Source organism: Amblyomma maculatum, unplaced genomic scaffold (assembly GCF_055883805.1).
Source record: "Amblyomma maculatum isolate TAMU_Amacu unplaced genomic scaffold, ASM5588380v1 scaffold_15, whole genome shotgun sequence".
NCBI classification, from domain to species: domain Eukaryota; kingdom Metazoa; phylum Arthropoda; class Arachnida; order Ixodida; family Ixodidae; genus Amblyomma; species Amblyomma maculatum.
In genome coordinates this window covers 12,528,481-12,553,052 of record NW_028146740.1, presented here as the reverse complement: position 1 = coordinate 12,553,052, position 24,572 = coordinate 12,528,481, and the positions used below count along the sequence as shown (strand labels likewise).

Below are 24,572 nucleotides of genomic sequence, written 5' to 3'. Positions count from 1 at the left end.
TGCCTATTTCTAGCCTAACCTTTCGTGGTCTTCTGCTTCTTTTCTCGCCTTCTCCCCATTTCTAGCCTTACCTCTCGTGGTCTTTTGCTTTTGTCTTCAGCTTTTGTAGCCTTCTGATTTTCTCCACTCCCATAGCTTTCTGCTTCTATCCTCACCTCTGGTGGCCTTATGCTTTTCTTTGCACCTCTTGTAGCTTTCTGCTGCTACCCTGACCTCTTGTAGCCTTCTGCCTATTTCTAGCCTAACCTTTCGTGGTCTTCTGCTTCTTTCCTTGCCTTCTCCCCATTTCTAGCCTTACCTCTTGTGGTCTTTTGCTTTTGTCTTCATCTTTTGTAGCCTTCTGATTTTCTCCACTCCCATAGCATTCTGCTTCTATCCTCACCTCTGGTGGCCTTATGCTTTGCACCTCTTGTAGCTTTCTGCTGCTACCCTGACCTCTTGTAGCCTTCTGCCTATTTCTAGCCTAACCTTTCGTGGTCTTCTGCTTCTTTCCTCGCCTTCTCCCCATTTCTAGCCTTACCTCTTGTGGTCTTTTGCTTTTGTCCTCAGCTTTTGTAGCCTTCTGATTTTCTCCACTCCCATAGCTTTCTGCTTCTATCCTCACCTCTGGTGGCCTTATGCTTCCCTTTGCACCTCTTGTAGCTTTCTGCTGCTACCCTGACCTCTTGTAGCCTTCTGCCTATTTCTAGCCTAACCTTTCGTGGTCTTCTGCTTCTTTCCTCGCCTTCTCCCCATTTCTAGCCTTACCTCTCGTGGTCTTTTGCTTTTGTCCTCAGCTTTTGTAGCCTTCTGATTTTCTCCACTCCCATAGCTTTCTGCTTCTATCCTCACCTCCTGTGGCCTTATGCTTCTCTTTGCACCTCTTGTAGATTTCTGGTTCTATACTCGCTACTCCAAATACACACACACACAAAGAAAACAACACAAAATGACGTTTCGGCTTTCAGGCGGGAGCCTTGTTCACAGTAAAAAAATGAGAAGCAAAGGCACGAGCTTATGTATGTTTAAAAAGGGGGCGCAGGGAGCATGCATAAGCAGTTTTTAGATTTCCACAGTTACGGTTGAAGGTGTGACTGGTCGTTTGTATGGTCAACGATCCATTGTGAAGGCAAGGGAATTTTTTTTTTTTTCAGTTGCAAGAACATGTGCCTTGCTGCAGTCGATAATGTGATGTTTTGATATGGAGTGCAATAGCACTGGAATCCATTTTTTTGTTTTTGACGTCATTTTTATGATCTTTTAGGCGCCTTTCAATGTTACCAGTTTTGCCAATGTCAACACAGTCACAGTCAGAGCAGGGGATGCTGTAAACTACGCCGGGATATTTTTCTTTCGGAAGAACGTCCTTTACGTTGAGTAAAGCATGTCGCAGTTTTCTGGTCGGAATGTGGGCAATGTGAACGTTGAAGGTACGTAGGATGCATGCCAACACCTCGCTAATTCCAGGGGTGTAGGGAATAGCGGCAAGTTTCAGGGCGAAAGAGGACACAGCACTTTTACACGCCAATCGACACAGCTGTTTTTCGACCGAAGCCACAGAAGATGTTGGGTAGCCGTTGCGTGATAGTTCTTGCTGCACCAGATCAACGTCATTTGCCTAGTCTTCGGGAGAACCGCATATGCGTTTGCTTCTATTTAATAAGAGGGCCACGACTGATCTCTTATGCGACGCTGGGTAGACTGATTTAAAGTTCAGGTAACGTCCTGTGTGCATAGGTTTCCTATAAATTTTTAAAGATAGCTTGCCAATGTCATGTTTTACTAGGACGTCTAGAAAAGGCAACGCGCCGTTTGACTTGACCTCAGTGGTGAAATCAATGGCATGCTACATACAAGCATCAGTCACACCTTGAACCATAACTGTGGCAATCTGACAACTGCTTATGCATGCTCCCTGCGCACCCTTTTTAAACATACATAAGCTTGTGCCTTCGCTTCGCATATTTTACTGTGAACACAGAAACGTCGTGTCGGTTGTTTTTTTGTGTGTATTTTGTCGCTGTCAACAATGTCACGTTTAACAGTCCATCCTGACCAGACGAGTTTTTGTTAAAACTCTTGATTTCAGTCGCTACTCGTGACCTGCTGCTTCTACCCCAACCTCTCGTAGCCTTCTCCCTATTTCTAGCTTAACCTCTCATGTCCTTCTGCTTCTATCCTTGCCTCCCGTGGCCTTCTCCTTCTGTCTTCACCTCTCATAGTCTTAGCCTCTGCTTCTTTTCTCCCCTCTCATAATTTTCTGCTTCTATCCTCACCTCTCATGGCCTTCTGCTTCCGTCTTGACCTCTCAAAGCCTTCTCCCAGTACCCAAGCTGACCTCTTGTGGCCTTCTGGTTCTATCCTCACCTCTTGTGTCCTGCTTCTATTCTTGCCTCTCGTGACTTTCTTCTTCTATCCTCTCATAGCCTGCTTGTATGCCAGCTTCCTGTAGCCTTCTCCATTTCTAAGCTCACCTCTCATTGCCTTCCGATTCTATCCTGACCTCTTGCATGCTTCTGCTTCTATCCTCACTCCTAGTAGCTTTCTGGTTCTATTTTTACCTCTCATAGCTTTCTACTTGTCCTGACCTCTGGTAGCCTTCTATTCCTAGGCTCACCTCTTGTCGGTGGGCTCGATGCAGACCTCACTGAAGAGGCTGTAGTTTACCCCATGCCTGTGTAGAGAGTCCAGGGTGTCCCGTACAGGTGGAAGGTTCACCAGGTTGGGGTCAGTCATGAGGCAGACATTCTTGGCACCCAGGTTCTGCATGTCCTGCACACGATCCCTCGTTCACTTAGTTCAAATACTGACTCATGCAGTAAACAGGTAATGATAATTACACAGACACTGCAGGAAGCAGAGGGCTTCTCACCATTTGTACCCTCAACAACCACAGCAGTCGGGTGGTTCCAGAGTATGATTAATGTGGACAGCATGCCTTTAATTTTAAGCACCACAATGTTCATATTAGGTTAATGTTCAGCAATGACAACTAGCACCATCAAAACGTTATTCCTAGGTCATTACTGAGGAGAAAATGAACAAGTATTTATAATCACCATGCTCAGAAAGTAGCCTAGAACTCATGACAAGCTGGTCACAAATAAATTAGGAAATTCATATAAAAAGTATCTGCGACAGCAATGGCATTGAAACTGAGGTTTTGTAGCTTGGCATATCAGTAACAGCATGCAATAAACAGTTAACATACAAAAATTGATGTCCTCACCCCTGTAAAGAAATGCCTTGCTAAGCACACACATTTCTGTGCAAAAGAGAAGGGATCATCTTTACAAGTCTGCAGTTCCTTCTTTTTTTAGTTGATGAATGTCCTGCCAAAATTCTTTAAAGCTGCTGGCATTCAGGCTTCTATTCTGACCTCTGGTAGACTTCTCCCCATTTCTAGGCTCACGCCACCCCCCAAGCAAACCGCAATCACCTTTCGCTCTTGTCATACACAAATCATTATCATCATCAGCCAGACTATGCCCACTGCAGGGTGAAGGCTTCTCCCAAATTGCTCCGATTAACCCCAGTGCTAGCTGCGTCCACTTGACCCCTGCAATCTCGTCCGCCCACCTAATTTTCTGCTGCCCCCTGTTACGCTTTCCATCCCTTGGACCGTGTGATCTTGGAGGCCATCGGTTATCCTCTCTTCATACTATATATCCTGCCCATGCCCATTTCTTCATCTTGACTTTAACTAGAATATCAGTAACTTATTTCTCTGACCCACTCGGCATGCTTCCTATCTTTTAACTTTATGCCTACCATTTTCCATTCCATAGCTCTCTGCACTGTCCTCAACTTAACTAGAACCCTTTTCGTTAGCCTCCATGTTTCAGCCCTATAGGTGAGTACAAGTAAGATGCAACTGCTGTATAGTTTCTTCTTGAGCTATACTGGCAAGCTGCTTGTCATTATCTGCAAGTACTTGCTGAATGCACTCCATCCTAATCTTACTTTAGTTATTTCCCTTTCTTGGTCCGGACCTGTCATAAGTAGACATATTCACTAACAACTTCCAGTGCTTCGCTACCAATAATTAAACTGCTGTTCTTTTCCCAGACTGTTCAGTATTACTTTAGTATTCTGCATATTAATCTTTTGGCCTACCTTGCTGATTCTCCCATCTAGTTCATTAATCATTTGTTGCAACTCAACTGGTCCCCTGAGTTACTGGCCAAGGCAATGTCATCAGCGAATCATTGATTGCTCAGATGTTCTCCATCAACCCTGATCCCCAGCTGTTCCCATTCTATGTATCTGAATACATTCTCTGAGCAAGCTATAAATAGCACTGAGGAGATAATGTCTCCTTGCCGAACATCTTTCTTAGTCTTCAGGTAACAGCACAAAAAACATGGACGAGACACAAGAGCAAGAACACACGAGCGCTGACTTTCAGCGCTCGTTGTGTGTTCTTGCTTTTGTGTCTCATCCATGTTTTTTGCACTGTTACCTGAAGATGAATGACCAACAAGCCCAAGCTGCTGTTCGGACCTCTCTTAGGTATTTTATTACTTTCATTCTCACCTACATTCATATTCTCATTTCATAGCTCACCTACACTCTGATTTCACAATGCCAGCATGACTGCTGCAGTTTTGACTGAGTCAAATGCTTTGTCGCAGTCAATAAACGCTGAACTGCTGCAGTTTTGACTGAGTCAAATGCTTTCTCGCAGTCAATGAACGCTGGTTATATTCCGAGCACTTTTATATCACCTGGTTGATGGTATGAATATTCTCACGCAGAGGTGACAAGGCTGTAGGCAACAAACGACGAGGCTGGTAATACACTGAAATTAACTCTTTATTGGCTGACTCGGGCTTGCAAACGACTAAGCAATTCGGTGTCGGCGACAGCAGCAAACGTGCACGTGGGTTGTCAAAGTACGAATACCTGATTCGTTTTTCAGGGCTAAATTTAAAGTGGTTACAGAAACATCCAGAAAAGATGCAAAATGTGTCTAGCACAATCGAGAACATTGTAGAAACAGATGCGCGTGGCTGGGACCTTTCACGACACGTCTCGGTGCATCTTGCGCAACAATGTAAAATAACACCCCATCTTGAAACAATGAGCCTGAACAAAGAGTGCAAAATCGTTCCGTGCTCTAAGTGATAAGGCCCCATGCTAGCGACTGTTGAAAAACAACAACTAAAGTTTTAAATGATCCGCCGCATTACTCCCTTCTTTTAAGGCATCGCCTCGATTCTTCCAAAATAGAGAAAAGTAAACAAAAATAAATAGAACATCTAGGCCTTTATTGCACATATTAGGGCTTAAGGCATACAACATGCACAATTTCTGGGTTCACACGGCGCCGCTGGGGTGCTGTAGCACCGTTAGTTATGACCATGTAGTCTAATTGTCCGACTCGGCAAAGGACCTTGCACGAGCCGAAGTTTGGGCGTGAAAGTTTTTCACCACGTTCACGGCAGCGAATTGGCGTCCAAACTCACACTCAGTCTCTCAGCTTGTACACTGCGTTGCATCCTCGAGCGCCGGTGCTTTACTTGTCTTTAATGCACAGCTGGGCAAGTTGTTGGACATCCTCTGCACACTGCAGGTAGGTGGCAACGTGGACGTTGTCTTGGTCTGTCACATGCAGCAGTATCGTGTCGAACATAGTAGTGGGCTCCCTGCCGTATAAAAACTTGTACGAGGTCGCTCTGATTGTCTCCTCGACAGCTGTGTTATAAGCGAAGGTCACATAGGGGAGGGTGGCATCCCATGTTTTGTGTTCAGCATCGACGTACATAGCAATCATTTCCGCAATCGTTTTGTTAAAGTGCTCCGTCAATCCATTGGTGTAGGGATGTTGCATGTCGGTGGCTTGTATGACTGTAGGTTAGGATGACTTGCGTGAGCTCCTAGTAAATGCTGTTCCCTTGTCTGTGGCACCGCGTGAAAGCGGAATGCATTCGACAACCTTTGGAGGTGAGGTTGCTACATAGCGAACTAATGAAGATCCTCCGCCACCACTGATGAATGACGATTACACGTCCGTTACACCGCCGGTCCATACGACGACAACCACAACCAACTGAGTGGAGTTGAATTAGACACCACTGCCCAACAGAGTGACAACGGTGTGCTCTGGCTGCTACCTCAGCCAACGACGGAGCCGAGATTGAACATCAGTGGACCATTTGCCTCCCAGCTCAGGAAAGCAACTGCTGCTTGGGATGGCCCGCTGATTAGCATTGATGATGAGAACCGCACTGCTGGAGGTAGGCCGGACTTGGGACAGCTCCGGAGACTGAGCACTGCCATGGGGCGGAAGCTCAGAAGGATTGGCCTCCTGCTGCTGCCGCCTGCTACCATGCGGACGATAGGGCTATGTGGCCAGCATGGAGCCTGGTGTATTGGTCACCACACCACCCTGCGGCCAAGGGAAAGGCCTGCCAACGACATCAGCCAAAGAGAAGCAGGGGACAGAGAAAGAAGCAGCCCCCCAAACGATCAGCAATTTGTCATCAACTTGCTGTCTCCAGTATGCCCACCCTGATAATTCACCTTTGGTGGCTATTAAAAGAGCCAGACAAAAGTACCACTGTTTCTGTTTTCGGGGAATATGTCAAGCAAGCATGCTACACAAAGCAATTGCAGTTACGAAACCTTAAGCAAAGCTTCTTTTGGAATCACCACAAATAGCACCTCTGCAGCACACTTAATAGTTATCATCAATGGGCAGAGGATAAGGCAGCACTTTCTACATCTTCACAGACTCTCCTGCCTGGCAATTTACTTCATCTTGAAAGCAGGAATTGTGGCCAATCTGCGTTTAGGCAGCTACAGTTACGGCGCAAATGCAGAAACTGTCAAGTTCAGAACAAAGATGAAAGAACATTGTCCAATCTGCTGGTCACAGACCCCTCCGCAATCAGCGTGAATGAAAGTGGTGTTCTCACTGTTCTGCAGTCTTTCACAGGGTAACCAGCAGAAATATACAGAACCAAGGTGGAACTTAACCCCATCGCTACAATGTTCATGAAGGCTCTGAGAAATGCTAACATGCCAACTCACAAGGTTGACACCGACAACCCCCATCCGATCCGCTTCAACCCGAGGCTGTTGAGTACCCACAACCAAGCCTTTCTCGATACCGCTCTAGACGAAATGGTGGCTACTGGTGCAGTAAGATTCAAAAAGCCCTTCAGCTTTTCCTATTGTTCTTGCGCCCAAGAAAGATGGCACAGCATGCTTGTGTGTAAACTATCGGTGGCTGAACGCCATAGCAGTCAAACTCTTTTCTGTCAGTCGACTATGTCATGTACACGCGGGTGAACAAAGTTCTTCACAACTCTGGATTGTAGCCGAGGTTTTCTGCAAATAGGGAACCCAACCTCAAGTTTGGCTGCGCGACTGGAGCGCGCGCTCCTCCGCAAGCGGCAAAATTTTGAAGCATTGGTTGGGTGCGGCGCTGATGCGGCGCTTGACGGAACGTGTTCTGGCGGCTTCGTGTGATGCTCGCGCTGCTCGCATTATCTCTCTTTATGAGTGCTCGCGCCGGCCCGCCGCCGTGGCTTTGCAGACATGCAAACAGGTGTCACAGCAGAGTTTAAAACATGGCTGGAGTGGTTCCGCGACGCTCGAAATGTGGGGAAGTGTATTGTTTTGCTGGCTGTCGCAACAGCTCGCCTATAGACTTTCATGTCTTTGCAGCTTCTGCACGTGGAAGCAGCTCGCGTTCTTTGTCGCTCACGTTGTTGAAAGCTGCTTGCGCGCATGCGCCCTGACCGCAGTCTATTCGCTTTGCGTGCGCTTGCATTTCCGTGCTGAAAGAAAGCTGACTTGCGCGCGATCTTGCTTCTACTTTTCAAACTCGCGCTTAAACGAAGTGGTGTTTGAAGTGAGTGTGCAGCAATGTACACGCTTCGATGGGGTTTTAAGAAAATAGCAGACAGAGGTGTCTATTTTCGCAGCGCAAACCTCATAAAGGGAGAGCTGTTAGTCAGCCATGTGCATTCTGTTGAGCAGATTGTAGAGACAACGCTGTTATCAATAAGGCTAAGTGTGTATCGCAGGTCAGCGACCATATCGTGTACGACGTGGGATTTGAGACAAGTATTTCATTTTTATAATACCCATTTCATTAAGGCCCAGGTGCTCTCTAAAGAGGGCTTCGCATTTTTGCCGCTGGGTTTGCCCCATTGTTGTGCCTGGCTTGTGCAGCACTCATCTTTGTGGGAGTTTATGAAACAGCACACAGCAGCAACACGCTTGCAGCATCTCTGAATTCCTGCCTTGCAGGTACACTTAGCAGGGGAAATCGCAAGCTGGCGCTTTTCAGGGCATGTCCATGCTAGCTGCAAAGAAACATGTCACATAACAGAGACGGGCCAATTGGTTCATTTCGAACCCACGACATAAGGGGCAAAACTAACAAGAGAACAAGAATATGTTGCCTCGCAACAGATGCTCAGACGCAGATTGTTCCTTCTTTAGAAAGCAGACACTGAAGCTCCAAGGCAGGATATATAAAATGATCTGTAAGCAAGGATAAAATTGAGTGAACATGTTCGTTTAGTTTTGTAGTGTTTAACGTACACCTCAGCACGACAAGGCTACGAGGGGCGCTGTAATGGAGACCTGTAAAAATGTCACCCCCCCCCCCCTTCCGTGGTTATGTAACGGGAACGTATATTTCAAAAGACCTCCTTGTAGCTCGCCTCCAGCGAGCGGCGGCCGGGATCAAACCAGCGTCGCCATGGCCAGCAGTCCCTAACGCGTGAGCCACCGCGGCGGTGCGAGTGAATTAATAAAACAGTCATATACCAATATAAAAGCTATAGAAACAATAAAGTAATAACCATTCAGCAAAAATTTGTTTTTCTAGATATTGTCCAGAACTGTCTCATTTACTCTGTGGAACTGAAATTACTCGATCAATTTGCGGGAACAGTTATTAGGAGCTGAATGCAATTCATGAAAATTAAAGCGCGAAAATATTTCGTTTGCAGCAGAAGGGTTAATGTTTCTTTGTATACATGTGAATGCACATTCTATTCAGGTGGAAGCTACGTATAAAATGTTCTGAGTATGCAATTACACGACAATTGGCATCAAAATTAACATATCACCATATACCGAAAAGCGCGCCTAAGATGCGAACAAACCCACGTACGTATCTTTCATAAAGTTCATAGGCAGCAACTAGATTAGATCTGCAAGCTCTTCAGAAATTGAAGCAAACAGCGCATCGAAGGATTGCATGCGCCTTTCAATCTGGGCCTTAATGAAATGGGTATAATAAAAATTAAATATTTGCCTCAAATCCCACGCCATACGCAATGTGGTCGCTGACCTACGACACACACTTAGTCTTCACGATAACAGCTTATCTTCTATATTCTGCTCAATAGAATGCACATGGCTGACTAAAAGCTCTCCCTTTTTGACATTTGTGCTGTGAAAATAGCCACCGCTGTTGGCTATTTTCTTAAACCACATCGAAGCGCGTACATTACTGCACACTTGCTTCAAACACCACTTTGTCCAAGCGCGAGTTTGAAAAGTAGAAGCAGAAGCGCGCACGCGCGCAAGACAGCGTTCTTTCAGCATGAAAATGCAAGCGCGCGCAAAGCAAGTAGACTGCGGTCAGGGCGCGCGCGCGCGCAAGCAGCTTTCAACAACGCGAGCGACAAAGAACGCGAGCGCGCGCAAAGCGAGTTGCTCCCGCGTGCAGAAGCTGCAAAGACACGAAAGTCTACAGGTGAGCTATTCACCCTGCCCGACCGATTACATGGCGTTGGCCAGAGAGGGCGCTGTTCACTGGCACCCGCAGCGCCACCCAGCAATGCTTGGGTCCCATATACCAACTGATCATTGTGACAAAAAAAACTATCACTTGCCATTGGAGCTAATTCGAGTTTTTTAGACTGCCCTTCAGTTTATACAATTCACCTGCTACATTTCAGCGAGTAATTAATTTTCGTGCCCAGAGACGCTAAATTCAACTATGCAATGGCTTACATGAACGATGTTGTGGTGTTTTCAAAAAGCCTAGATGAGCATCTGATCCATCTAACCACCGTTTTGAAATGAATGCCAGATGCAGGCATCACAATTAACCCCTGCAAAGTTAGTTGATTTCACGCAAGATCAGTCTGCTTCATTTCATTGTTGAACAGAAAATAGTCCAGCCAGATGAGAAACTACAGGCTATATTGCAGCTCATTTTTCAAAACTGTACGAATAAAACAAGGACAGAGTAAGAAACACAGGAACACACACAAGCACACTCATCTGCATTTGCGTGTGTTCCTGTGCTTCTCGCTCTGTCCTTGTTTTATTCGTGCAGTTTTGAAAAATGAGTGATTTACACCAACTAGCCCGCCAGAAGACAATTCTGAACTATATTGCAGCTGCTACCACCAACGAATGTCAAGAGCCTGCAGTAATTTTCGGTCATGGTGGGCTTCTACTGCTACTTCATTCCAAACAGTGCCAACCCGCCAAGACCCTTATCAGCTCCTTCGCAAAGGTGCCTGCTGGTCTTGGACTAACACGAAGCAGGGATCATTTCGGGCGCTGTCAAAGGCTATCGCAGATACTGCTCGTCTGCGGCTCCCAGACTTAAACTAGCCCTATGGCATCGGTGCTGTTTTGCTTCAGGAGCATGAAGAGAAGCTTTGCCCTTTGGCATTTGCAAGCCAGATTCTCACATCACTGGAGAGAAACTACACTGTAACAGAGAAAGAGTGCTTGGCAATTGTAAAAAAAGTTCTATATGTATTTGAATGAAGCTGAGTTTACGATGCAGGCTAATCATCAGGCACTGTCGTGGCTGTCAAAGCTGCAAACCCAGCCGGCCGTCTAGCCCGTTGGGTGGTCGCACTTCAGAAGTACAATTACTGGGTGGAATATAGGAAGGGCACCTTCAACAAGGCAGCCGACTACCTGTCCAGAGCTCCAATACCGGGGATGGCAAGCCAGCATCACAAGTCCTGGTTGTAGCAGTTGCCGCAGATGCCTGGGGCACACTTGTCTCCCGTCAACAGCTGCTCGATGCTCAGCCCAGTGATCACCAGTGTAATTAAATAACCCCTTCAGGCGCTGCGTCCACAAATGTGGACGAGACCCAAATGTCGTCGTAGCTTGCTCGCAAGGCGTGTTCCCACCTTTGAATTTGGTGCACAAAACAACTGGCCCCTCCCTGTCAAGTATGTGGCGCCATCTGTTGCAGGTAGATCGAAATGTGTTTGTAAACAAGAAGTCAAGATGGACGTCTCCCATTTTACGGCGGGGCAAGTAAGTTGATCTTATTTTCGCGTGCTCTCTTTCCAAATGGTCGTGAAAAACGGAATTTGTCATGTGAAATATGCCAGTAAGGTAATGTAGAAGGGGCATGCTGGATTTCATTACCGTAGGCAAAGAAGGAATGCTTCGGTGGGCTCTCAGAATTGCGCGTCCACAAACGTGGACACGGCGCCTTAGTGCCGAAAATATTGTTACGAGACACCGTTCTGTGCGCACGAGAAAAACGAGGACAAGGAACAAGAAAACGAGGCACGCGCGCTCGCTCGAGTAAGAAACCATTGACCATTGAAAGAATTACAGAAGGAAGGAAGGGGAAGTTCTGATGAGAAGGTTTCAGAAAATGGCGACATTGTTCTTGTGCGCTGGCATGACAACGGTATTGTGAACATGGCTTCAACCGCCGTGGGCTTAGGTGAAGCAGGCACTGTACGAAGGTGGAGCGAGTCTTCTAAATCACACATCGACATTGAATGCCCTCAAGTCATCCTCGAGTACAACAAGTACATGGGAGGCATCGACAAGATGGATTTTTTGATGTCCCTCTACCCACTGCGCACAAGAACAAGGAAGTGGCCGGTGTGAGTAATATCGCATTTTGTTTCATTTGCTCTTTGCAACAGTTGGTTGGAGTACATCAGAGATGCAAGCAATATGCAACTGCCGGAAAAAAAAAGCACATTAGATTTGCTCGCATTTCAGAGTGATGTGGCTAATAGCTTAGTCGCCTGCAACAAAGCACCCCCAAAGAAGCGAGGCCGACCGAGCAACGAAGGTCCACAGGAGATCAAAAAGAAGCCTCACAATGCAGAGCCATTGCCAACAAGCACAACACGCTATGATGGCACCAACCACTGGCCCCAGGTTATGAGCATACCAAACGCACAACGATGCAGACACCAGGGCTGCACTTCGAAGAGCCGCGTTCGCTACCGCAAATGCGGAATTTGTCTTTCCCTGTCGTCACAGAATGACTGTTTTTATCTATTTCATAAGCCTTGAACAAGTGGCTACTCTTCTGTACCTTAGGTATTTTCAGAGTAAAACATTTATTCATTTCTCATACTTAGTAGAGAATACAAGAAAATGTAGTGTTTGCACTCATGTAGGAGCTTTGAGGCGCCATGTCCACAAACGTGGACGCAAATAAAATAGGCTCAAATATGAAAATTTTGGCGTAATTTCTTGCACTTGACTTCTGTCTGGTGTACTGATCATGAATAACACAAGGAAAAATTTTTCCTTTCAGAAAATTTAATTTGTGCCTGAAGGGGATAAGGGGAAAGCTTAGACAGCACCAACCCTGCAGGAAGCACAGTGCCTGCCGGCAGCTACGACTGTTATTTAGAAACTGAAGATAGGCTTACCATGCACTATATACCTGCTGCAAACACAGACAATGGTGAGCCGCAATTCCATGTAGTTATTCTGAAGAGCCTCCACGACCTCTTTTTAAAGTACTTTCATGATACACGCCTTGCAGGGCACAGTGATAGCAAGAAAACTTACAAAAAGTAGTGTCGTGACATGGCCCCTCATGATAAAAGATGTCCTGACATAGGTCTGTACTTGTCTCTTATGGCAGACAGTGAGGCCATGGAGAGGAAAATCCCCGGACCTTATGCAACCCATAAAAGAGCAGATACCCTCGGGGAATGGTTGCCTGCGACGTAATGGGTCCCTATCCTAGATCAGTGAAAGAAAATTGGTACTTGTTAGAGGTCAATGATCATTTCTCAAAGTGGGTAGAATTATACCAGCTGCATAAACTGGACTCAAAGGCAGTATGGGATAAGCTACTAGAAACATTCACCTGGTTCGGCTTACCAGTGCAGCTGATCGCTGACAATGCGACATATTTTATGGGCAGGATATTTGCCGACACCTACAAAGCTCTTGGCGTGCAGCACAAAAAGACTATGCGCCAGCATCCTCAGGCCAACATCACAGATCGGGTCAACCAAAACCTGAAAAACATGCTCGTGGCTTCCATAGAGCATTACAAAGACTCGGATAGTTCTAAGAGCATTAGCTCTTCTCACGTTTCTCGATTCAAAGTGCGTGCGCACAGAGGTTGATCGGCATGAAAATTGCTAAATCTGAGGAATTCAAGATGGCGGCCCAATTTGAGTGCCGATGATGATGTCATAGTCCAATATAGTGAGAGCAGAAAACTGGGTGCGTTGGAATAGAATCATTGTAAAGCAGCGTGCAACGCCAGACGAAGAGGAACAGGAGACAACATGAGTGCTGTTTAACCACAGAATTTGTATTTCTAGAAAGGTAGTTAAACAGGAACTAAACAACCAAAAACAAAAAATCGCTCGTGATAAAACCACTAAGCCCTTTAAAACTGCATACGGAGGATTAAACACGTCAACAGAACAACGAAAACCAGCAATCTCCTAGATGACAAGCATCCGCTCTCACCTGGTCGCCAAATATTCACCGCGAGCACGAATCCTTTTTTCTCCAGCAATCTCCTAGATGACAAGCATCTACTCTCACCTGGTCGCCAAATATGTGTTCGAACAATCACTCATTAATAAAGCAGTCTCTGGCCAATGTATGTTTCACTGCAAGAAAGCAGGATGGAATACACCACACCAGTGCCCCAATCAACGAATGGTTTCTTGTGCGATAGCATGCACTTATTCCTCACCTGGGCATCACGGGATAAAAGCTTCACTGCAGACGCTGCCCAGCGTATCTCGTTCCAACCTTTTTCAATCGGTGTGAAATTTCATTTACGTATAAAATTCCCACTCTTCTTGCCTGTCCTCTATTTGTTTCATTCGCTTTTGCAGGATTTAAACCCCTAGTCAGTACCTTTTCCAAAACCCTGAGTCTCTTAGACTCAGAACTTGCCTCTGGAAGTTGGCCTCAACCCTATGGGAGCACAATTTTAACAATGAAGCCTTGAGACAGGAAGTCACTATGCCTGCCTTACCAACTTTGTGTGTTCTGAATCTTAACTTACAAGTGGCTTAGCTGTTCTTGGGTTATACTCCCAACACATTCCAGTCTCATGTGCAAATGATTTTCAAGTCAAGGAACTGTATAGAACCTGAGTCCGGTAACTCAAATGTAAAACTGAGACCTGGCTGCTTTCTTCGAAAATCTTAATCTGCCTTTTGCGGGAGGATGTGACGCCATCATGCGGGAGCGGGCGAGAAACACATTGGACGGCAGTGTAGCAGACGACGCGAAAGCGCACCATATGAAATGGCCATGCTAACGGAGGTAAAAAGCGAAAGCTCCCCTCCTTTTTGGCCTCGGGGTGGAAAATAGTGCCAGTGATTGCAGTATATCATGTTCACGCAGTATGGGGGAATGTTACAGCATTTTCACAATCCACTCATAACGCACGCATATACTATCTTCGTATTGTAAGAGCGTGTAGCGCGGGCCGTGTTCGACGTGACAGAATGAGACGCTCTCAGCGTGCAGGTTCTCGGCAGACAGGAGAGCGCGGAGGCAGAGAGCGAGAGAGAGAGGGATCTCAAAGGGCAAAGCAGCCAGGGGTTTGTTGATACTGCAGAGCTAGGCGGAATCGTCTCCTGTGACTTACGAGCGGCGCATATGCGCGGGGTGTCTTGAGTTACCGAGCACAATGCGGTCACCGCGGCGCCAACATGATGCAATGGTCGCCAGCTCGGCAGAGAGGCAGTTATACACACCTCCTGAAAAGGGCGTTGCCCCGGCTGGAATGCACACCTGCAGGAAACATGCGCATTTTTCTGGCAACGGATGATTCAGCGCTGTAGCCGGTTTCTACCTTCAGGAGTCAGAATGGATGTGGTCGCAGTGGTGAAAAGGTTCTCAGTGCAGAGAGAATGGTCATTCTGTTGTGAAAGGATCTACAACCTTTCTGCCTCCACCGCGATTTCTGCGGAATCAACGACTTGGTGACACATGTGCATCTCCTACATATCGGATGCGCATCTCGGTCAGGAACTGTGGCATATTCTGTTCAGCAGTTTTTCCATTGCGCATGCGTCAGCGTTCGAAGTCAGCGTTCGGAGCGGCAACCGCTATCGCCGCTCCATCCTTTTCCCTTTCCCTTTCTCACGTGATGCATGCCTATAAAAAGGCGAGCCTACTTCGCAAAGAAACCGAGGTTTTGCTCTCTTGCTGGCCAGCGTGGCTTCTGTTCCTTGGCGCGCCGCTGGCGGCCGTGGCGATGCTACAGACCAACGCTGTTCTACGTCCAGAGCGGTCCACTCCGCAAGTGAACAAGCATGAACCCTCCAGGAGACTCATTTGTGCCGGGCGGTTTCCTTGTTGTTGCAAACGGTTGAACGAAGACGACGATTATCAAGCTTCCTAACGAAGTGCATCTGATTGCGTACACCGAAGGAACAAAATCCAAATGCTTTGGCGAGCACGAAGGTAAAAAAAAATACTGTGCATCGTGCAAGAGTGTCAAGTGCGTCTATGCTCCGAGCGGCAACAACACAGATACTACATGTATGTATGCATCTAAAGGAAATATGCATGATGAAAAGTACCTACTGGAGTTTGCACCCAGCCTGTAACGCACCAGTGATAGCTGCAATGAAGATTTCTTCGGTGCGTGTTTGCTTTAGTAGCACCGGGGCCTGATGGCGACGTATTTTTTCGTTTTTTTTCTTTATGTACGAAAGGGCTAGGTAGCTTAGATATCACAGGCGGCCGTGTGCACTAGGCCGTAATATTTAGCATGTTTTATCGTGACTGCCACCTGACTAACAAGAAAAAAATATACGCCGTTTTAATGTACTGACGTTCGTGAGCCTCATGACCAGCTCAACCACTCGGCTCGCGAACGGCGGTGCATCACAACAAACGCCCAATTTTTTTTTTCTTTTTAGTCAGGCGGCAGTCGCGATAAACATGCTAAATATTACGGTCTAGTACACACAGCCATCTGTGATATCTGCGCTACCCGGCCCCTTCGCACATAAAGAAAACAAACGACAAAATACATCGCCATCAGGCTCCGTTGCACATAAAGCAAACGCGCTGAACAAATGCTCATTGCGGCTATCACTGGTGGGTTACAGGCTTGGCGCAAACTCCAGTAGATACTTTTCATCATGCACATTTTCTTTAGATGCATACATACCTGTAATGAAGTATTTTTCCCACAGTCGAGAGCATGCAGTCCGTTGCTGAGGTCGGCCATTCACATCTTGACGCTTGGTGGCCCTAATTCAAGCTTCACGTAGTTATTGGTCGTAGCTCGCCGAAAGAAACCTGAAAAACCGCTTCTTGCATCCCAGCACGTCTAGAGAGTGGCAACCGTATGCGGCAGATGTGGTTCCAAGCCTGTGACGGTCATCGTGCCGCCCGGTGCCGCCAGCCCCCGTGCACTGGCGGCGCCGAAAAACGGTGTCGACACCGTCCAATGTGTTTCTATCGGTCGCCGCTACTACTTCGCGCATGTGCAGAAAACTCGCGCAAAAGGCGGATTACATCGGTAACATTCTAGAAATCCCTTGGTTAAAAAACGCAAAAAAATCATCGACATAGCAAAACTACAGTGTCTAGAATATACTGGCTAGTGCGACGAGCGCCCGCGCTTCCCTATGTGCGAGGATGGCGCTGTTTGCAATGAAAGCCAATCGTCAGCGGCAGAGGGCGCTGCTTGTCGGGAGGGTACCACCTGAGCAGACGACGCAGTTTTCTCGCTTCAGAATACAGCAATCTGTTGGTGTTGTGCGTGCGTGTTAAACCTACTTCTGCACGTCTTTTGCTTTCACGAAGGTGCAGCAGTTTATTTACGGTGTAGGTGTTTGGTCATGCGAGTTGTTCCGCACTTCTACCTGCTTGGCGACGATTGCATCGGTTCTTTTTCGCGTTTTGTGCGCGCATTCTGTGCTCCCCTGTATCTCTCTTTTTTTTTTACTGTGTCGCCAATGGTGAAGCGAGTTCCTGATTGTTGTTTCCGCAGTGCCTCTCACTAAACTGCAGAGAAAAATGCCAAAGAGAAAGCGGCGGTGCACAGAGAAGACTTGCTTTGTTGGCAAACGGGGCTACTGCTAGAACAAGGAGCATACGTATTACTGCGCTATCTGATGCTACGCAAGTATGCATTCTGTAGAATGGGAACGAAGCATCGATAGAATTGACGGAAGGTAAACGGCAACTGCTTTTGTTGGCGAGAAACATTTTTAGAGCATGCAGTTGTATTCACAAGGATGGAAACTTGGGCGAGTCGGTAACGGTGCTCCATGACAGCGTGTAGACAAAGAGTGTACACAATCAGGCGCTACAGACAGCACCTGTGTTGTGTACCTTTTCTGTGTCCCTCGATCATCCTTTTGCGCTACACGTCATATGGATGCAGTTATATATTGGGCGCATGTTTCACCGTAACCGCGGCATTACCAACGAGCTTCTTCGCAATGAACCGGCCATGTCTCGTGCTTACTGTGTATCTTAGAAAAAAACAACTTTGTCAGCCTCTTCATTCAAAAGATGGTGACTTCGGCAAAACCTGGTGTGCAATCACAGGCCGCGATGTATTTAGCGGCTGTAAGTAAAGGTTCCTCGTTTGTGCTCTGCTGTTCATGCAATTCTGCCCCATATGCCTGTATTTGTTATTACATATACATAAAAGGAGTGTTGCGTGACTGTGTTCTGTGTTGTTCGCATATAAAATATATAAATAAAACTCCACGTACGTGTTTACTTGTCAGCAAGTGTACAGTGCAAAGAAAGAACCACATATGCATGTCAATAAAAAAGCATTTCACTTTGTTCCAAAGATTACAAATACTATATTTTATATCAATAAATGCCCATGCTTTAACTGTTGATAGAATAGAAATTCCGGGTTTCCCTTTGTGAGTACGGGATGTCCGTGACTAAGATGCGCAAACTTCGCAGAAGCCTTCGCAAGCAAGAAGCGTTAAATATGTGCGCCGCTTCCAGTCCAAGACAAAAAACACACCCTGAAACTTGTAGTCAGCGGCTGCAGTTATAGCTGAGGTCTGTTGCGACTTAATGAGAGCTAAAACGCAGTGCAAGCAGCGCTCTTGCCGAAGATGTGAGAGCGCGGTAGGCAGCAGACAGCGCGGCTGGTACCCACCCAGTTTGCAGCGCTCCTGGCGGCGGCCGCCGGCATTCGTCGCTCATAGTGCCACCCGGGAGGCCTCAGTCGGCACACTAGCCAATATATTCTAGGCACTATAGCGAAACACTTTCACAGCTATGTCCTTTAGATCCCCATTCAGTCTCATGTCCATTGTGCTGAGGCAAATGTTACTTAACACTGGGGCTTTGAGCCGGCGTTAAATCCTCTTGAGAAGTAAGGTCACGCAGACATTATTGCAGGGCGTACCTGAAGCTTAAAAACAGGTGTGTCAGTGAGTGTTTAGAAACTGTCTGCACCTACTAAGGAGAAAAGAAGCCATCAGGACGTATGAAGGGACTGATCACCGCCTTGGTGGCTGAAGGCCTCTCCTGTCTGACAAGGAAGGAAGAGGAATCTTTGAGGCCTGCTGTCATCAAGAGACAAGCCCTGAGTATGTTGCACAGGATGAGCCTGGAAAGACTACGCCGCCGTCAACAATATTAAAGGTACAGTGTTGGATCTATTTTTTACAGCCAAGACCCATAAACCCTATGTTCCATTTTGGGTAGTCGTATCAGAACGCGAAACCTGGCCGCATGCTGTTGCAGGCTATCTGCAGTCACATCCAGGATCCCTTAAGATGTCCAACTTTTTTGCGGTTAAGAACCCTGTGAAAGCTTTGTTTTACTCCCTGCCCTATGCACAGCAGTTGAGGAATGTGAAGGAATGCATCATCAAGGATAATGACGAACGAGACTTCCATTGCCAATTGTGCCATTTCCGTGGAGAGTTCGGTTGAACTTTTCTCCTTTTACCTACGTTCCCCCTTCATTAGATGGGGTGAAAAGGTTTATGTTCAACAGTCTGGTGTTTGCATCAGATCTCGGGTTGCCCCAGTGTTAAGTAACTTTTTTCTCAGCAGAATGAACATGAGACTGAATGAGGATTAAAGGACATAGCTGTGAAAGTGTTTCGTTATGTCTACGATGTTTTTGTGTTTTTGAACCAAAGGTCCCCCAGGAGTGTTACTGACGTAATTAAGATATTCAAGAAAGGGGCCAGGGCCAGACCCGGGTTCTATACAGTTCCTTGACTTGAAAATGATTTGCCATGAGACAGGAATGTGTTGGGAGTATACCACAAGGACAGCTTAGCCGCTCCTAAGTTATGATTCAGGACACTCAATGTTGGTAAAGGCAGGCATAGTGACCTCCTGTCTCAAGGCTTCATTATTAAAATCGCGCTCCCATAGGGTTGAGGCCAACTTCCAGGGCCAAGTTCAGTTCCGAAGTCGGTCGAGAGAGTCGCATCACATGGTTTTGGTTTCATCCATGGCGATCAGACAAAGGTGCTCATTACAAATTTCAGCAATGAGTATCGCCATCTGTTCTGTGGAACAACCATAGCTTACTTCCACATAACTGCAGCGCACAAAAAAAAGACAAGCGCAAAGAAGGAAAACACATGATATGGACAATATATTATATTTTATAATAAGCACGGGAAAAATTTTATATTTCCCATGCGCTGGCGAAATAAAATCAGTTGTGAATGTGAGTGCAGCGATTGTCCGTGTCGTGTGCTTTCCTTCCTTTGTGCTCATCTTTTTTTCACGCTGCAGTTATACGGAAGTGAAGTAACCAACGTGCCCAAAAGCTCTGTTCAGGAAGCTACAAATGCTTTACTTGCGAGGTGTCTAGTGGATGCAGCTAGCACAGGACCGGGTTAATTGGAGGCAAATTGGGAGAGGCCTTCGCTCTGCAGTGGGGTATAGTCCGGCTGATGATGTTTTTTCACTGAGAATATCGAACATCTGAAAGAAGCGTTGGGATAGCTGCTAAACAAACAGATAAAAAGACAAGGTTAGGCTCATATACGACAAACTAAGAATAAAAGATCAGATGTTTGTCTGGGATGAGGAAAAAGGCGACAAAATAGCCATTCCAGAATACCACAACCCTGAGTATGAGAGATAATGCACTCAAGTAGGCCTAAGCATTTAATCATTATGAACATAAATGCCCGAAGCGTGTACAAAAGTAGTGGAACTTGAGGCCTTTCTTCTTAGCATAGTAGAGCATAGTAGTGATGTAATCACAATCACAGAAACATGGCTTCCTTCCCAGAATAAGAGTGACTGCACCTCACCCGGATATGTGGTATTGTGTAATGAAAGGTGTGGCCATGGCAGTGGCATCACGATACTTGTTAAAGATTAGCTAGCCATTTAGGCACCCCGGAACGTCCATGTTTCAAAGCAATAAATACGACGTATATATGACCCAGTTTGGTCAGTGCGGCTGCTGTCCATCGTATGTAAAGCCCCTCAATAAACAAAATGTAGCACCAACATGTGAAGGTCGCCGCCCGCCTCCTCTCTGGCACTTTCCTTTGGCGTCCAACCGTCCCATTGAACAAACGCCGCTACGTGCTCTCGCATGCTTTTGTCTTGCTTGTTGTGTTGCTGCCTCCTTTCCCACGGTGCCAAACAACGTGCATGGCGCAAATCGTAGTGTGTTTCGCTATGGCTCGTGCCTCTCTCGCATTTTTTTTTTTTTTAAATTGCTTTGCTGGAAATGCCATGCTTTCAGGTGCAGGCATGTGAGCAAGACCTGTGACAATTGCCACCGGAAAGGGCGCCTTACAAGTTTGCGGTAGAGCACAAAGCTTTCAACCTGTGGACACTTCAAACAGCTAGTTCGGAGTCTACGCGCCTTGCGGTGGTAGTCAACAGTGACGCTCGATATGAAGTTAGATACCGGCGCCAGTGTATCAACCATTAATGAGGAAAGCTGGAAGCAGTTGTCAAACTTGGCGACACTGAACACCAGCTACCGCTATTCGTCATGAAGGAGGCGTGTCCCATATTGTTTGGAAGAAGCTGGATGAAATCCTTCAAACTAGGCATTGCCCACCCAGAGGCAGTTAACGTTGTGAAGTCTGCGGAAGACAAGGCGAGTCATTACAGCGAAGTCCTTTCGAAGAAGATAGGCATGTTGCATGGTGTTGCCGCTTCAATATGCGCGCGGATAATACCATTTGATTTGCGATATAGAGTCATAGAAGAACTGCAGAGGATGGAGCGGGAAGGATTTATCAAACCTGGGAAAACGTCTCAGTGGGCCGCCTCCATCTTTCCTGTACTAACGCGCGATGGCAGAGTTTGGGTGTGCGGCAACTTCAAGGAGACTATAAATCCAATGACCTTAGAGTTGTACCCCATTCCCAGGATTGAGGAACTCCTTGAGAGGTTGACTGAGGGCAAAAAGTTCACAAAGCTGGATTTGCAAAACGCCTTTCAGCAAGTCACGCTCGATAAAAATTGCCATGAGTTGGCCACCATTAACACTCTGAGAGGCTTATATCAATTCACAAGGCTGCCATTTGGCGTTTCATCAGCTCCAGCTCTATTTCAGTGAAAGATCGAAAATCTTTTGTATGGCCTTGCCCATGTCGCAGTGCATTTTGATCATATTCTGGTCACGGGAACCAGTGACAAAGAGCATTGGCAAAATGTGGGCCAAGTTTTGGACTGCCTAAGGAACTGCGGGACTGTGATTGAAGTTATCCAAATGCGAATTCTTGAAACCAGAAGTCCAGCACATAAAAAATATAATTAGTGCAGCTGGGCTTTGCCGAAACCAGTCTAAGACCGAGGTTGTGCTGGAAGCCCCTGCTCCCCGGTGGGTTAGAGAACTTGAGTTACCTCGGGTTGGTCAATTTTTACAGAAGGTTCCTGCCAAACATCTCTGCTCTACTGCATCCTCTCAATAGTCTGTTAGTTTCAGGAATGCCATGGCGCTGGACAAAGAGCTTGCACTCCGGAGAAGCAAAGAGCTGTTGGCCTCTGCCGTTGAAACCCAAAAACCCCAACTGTACTGGCCACAAATGCACCTCCCTTTCACATTGAGGCAGTACTGACTCAATGAGAGCCTTCCAGAGAAGAGCACCCTATTGGATTTGCTTCCCATACTGCCTGGCAAACGCTGAGAAAAACTACAGCCAGTTAGATAAGGCGGCGCTGAGCTTTGTTTTTGGAAGTTCAAGCAGTACTTGTGGGGCCGGCACTCCGAGGCAATCATGGACTACAAACTGCTGCTTGGCCTGCTCGCAAAAGACAAACCAATTCCAGAGTCCTGTTCTCCAAGAGTACTAAGGTGGGCCCTGTTGTTGTCAGGGTACAGCTACGACCTGAAGTATAGACCCGGGTCCCCAGATTGCACATGCTGATGGGTTAAGCCAGCAACCCCTGCCAACTGCTCATTTTGTTGTAGACTGCCGCACTGGCATTTTTATGCTTGAAGGAGTCTATCCAGGGCTGCTGTTGTCAAATGCCATTACTGCAGCCCCCTCCAGGGATACAGTGCTAAGGTTGAAAGTTGGGCGAGTTGATTCCTGTTCATATTGAAGGTAGCGCAAAAAACAAGGAGTAGAAGGACACAGCACTACCTTCAATATGATCCAGTGCTGTCGAAGATTGGAGCACCATTATGGTCTAGATGCCAGCTGGACACGGGCTCAAAGGGAAGACCGTATAAAGCACGCTTCCATGAACTGAGTGACCAAGGAAACTATGTACTATGGGGGAACAGTCATTGTCCTGAATCCTTACAAAGTGAAGTTCTCCGGTTGCTGCACGAGACTCCTCCCTAAATTAAGGCTGTTTGCAGGTAGCCATGTATGGTGGCCTACCTTGGATAGCGACATAGCGATAACCATTCAAACGTGCCGTATTTGCCAGGAGCATCAAAGAGTGGCGCGACTGGTGCCTGTCATGCCCTGGCCATTCCAGGAGAAGCCGTGGTCACGGTCGCATGTGGATTATACAGTTCCTTACCGGAACACCTACCTTTTATTGCAGTCAACGCATTTTCCAAGTGGATTGAAGTATCATACCCTTTCTCCACACAGTCAGCCAAAGCAGCGATTGTATGCATACAGATATGTTGCAAACCAAGGCCTCCCAGATGAGGTTGATAATGGGCCGACATTTGCCAGTGACCTCTATTTCACATTCCCCGAGAGAAACGGTGCGAGGCCAATGCCACCATATCATCCAGCGTCTAACTGTGCGGAAGAGCGGGCAGTCAGAAACAAGTTGCAGAAGGCTGGTGATGTTTGCACTCAAATTGTCCGCATGCTTTTGACCTACAGGTCTACGCCTCATGAGGTCACGGGTTGCTGCCCTTTGGAGCTGTTCCTGGGGCGGAAGCTGAAGACTGTGTTAGACCTGCTTTATCCACACCTCAGGACCAAAGTGCTTCAAAAGCAATTGAAGGTTTTCGAGCCACCCATTAGACCAGGTCTTTACAAGGAACTTCCGCCCAGGGCCCGCTTGGCCGTCTGCTGTCTCCGAACAGCGCACTTCATCCATGGATGTATTATGGGAGGATAGACGGCATTTCATTCGGCACCTTGATTAATTTGCAGAAGGCTAAGAAGACTAACATATGCAGAAAATTAATATGCAGAAGACTAAGGTAATGTTGAATAGCCTGGGAAAGGAAACGCAGTTTAAAATAGGTAGCGGTGCTGGAAGTGGTAGGCGAATATGTCTATTTAGGACAGGAAGTAACCACAGTTTTTATTTTATTTATTTCATACTGCAGATCACTGTACAGATCCAAGCAGAACAAATACCCAAGTGGATATTACAGATACAAAAGCACAAAGTAAAATGAACAAAAACAAAATGAAACATGCAGCATGACTATGCGCCGTCAATCATTGTGCCGGAAAATTCCACTCTGTTATGGTATGTGGGAAAAAGGAAAATTTAAATGTGTCAGTTTGAGCAAAGTATGGAGTAAGGGCCCTGGGATGATGGCGACGTGTAAGGCGTATAGTGAAAAAGGATACGTAGGGTGCAGGATCAAGCGCCAACTAGTTATTTATGAGTATGGAAAGGAATTCTCGACAGATATTTTTTCTTCGTGTCTCAAGAGGTTGGATATTTTTAATATTCATTAGCGCAGATGGAGAATCAAACGGTAAAAAGTTCGATTAAATAAATCTTATGGCTTTTCTTCAAATTCTTTCAAGTTTTTTAACATCGGTTTCAGTACAACGATCCCACACCACACATACATACTCAAGCTTAGGCCAGATTAGTGAATTACAGATGAGTAATTTAACTTCAGCGGGAGCTTTCGAAAGTTTGTTTTGCAGAAAACACAGCTTGCGAAAAGCGGACAAGCAGATGTTTGCAACATGTGAATTCCATGACAGGTTGTTAGTTAATGTTACACCTAGGTATTTAAATCTG

General features: G+C 46.6%; 1 protein-coding gene across 8 annotated transcripts in view; it reads right to left on the bottom strand.

Moving 5' to 3' along the window:
- T3dh (Type III alcohol dehydrogenase) overlaps positions 1–24,572 on the bottom strand; it is a 175,513-nt gene that overhangs the window by 139,878 nt on the left and 11,063 nt on the right. For all 8 annotated transcript variants that reach the window (XM_084586250.1, XM_084586248.1, XM_084586246.1 and 5 more), the window contains one exon: positions 2,597–2,751. In XM_084586250.1, coding sequence (XP_084442376.1) covers positions 2,597–2,751 — 155 coding nt within the window. The remainder of the gene's footprint in view (positions 1–2,596; positions 2,752–24,572) is intronic.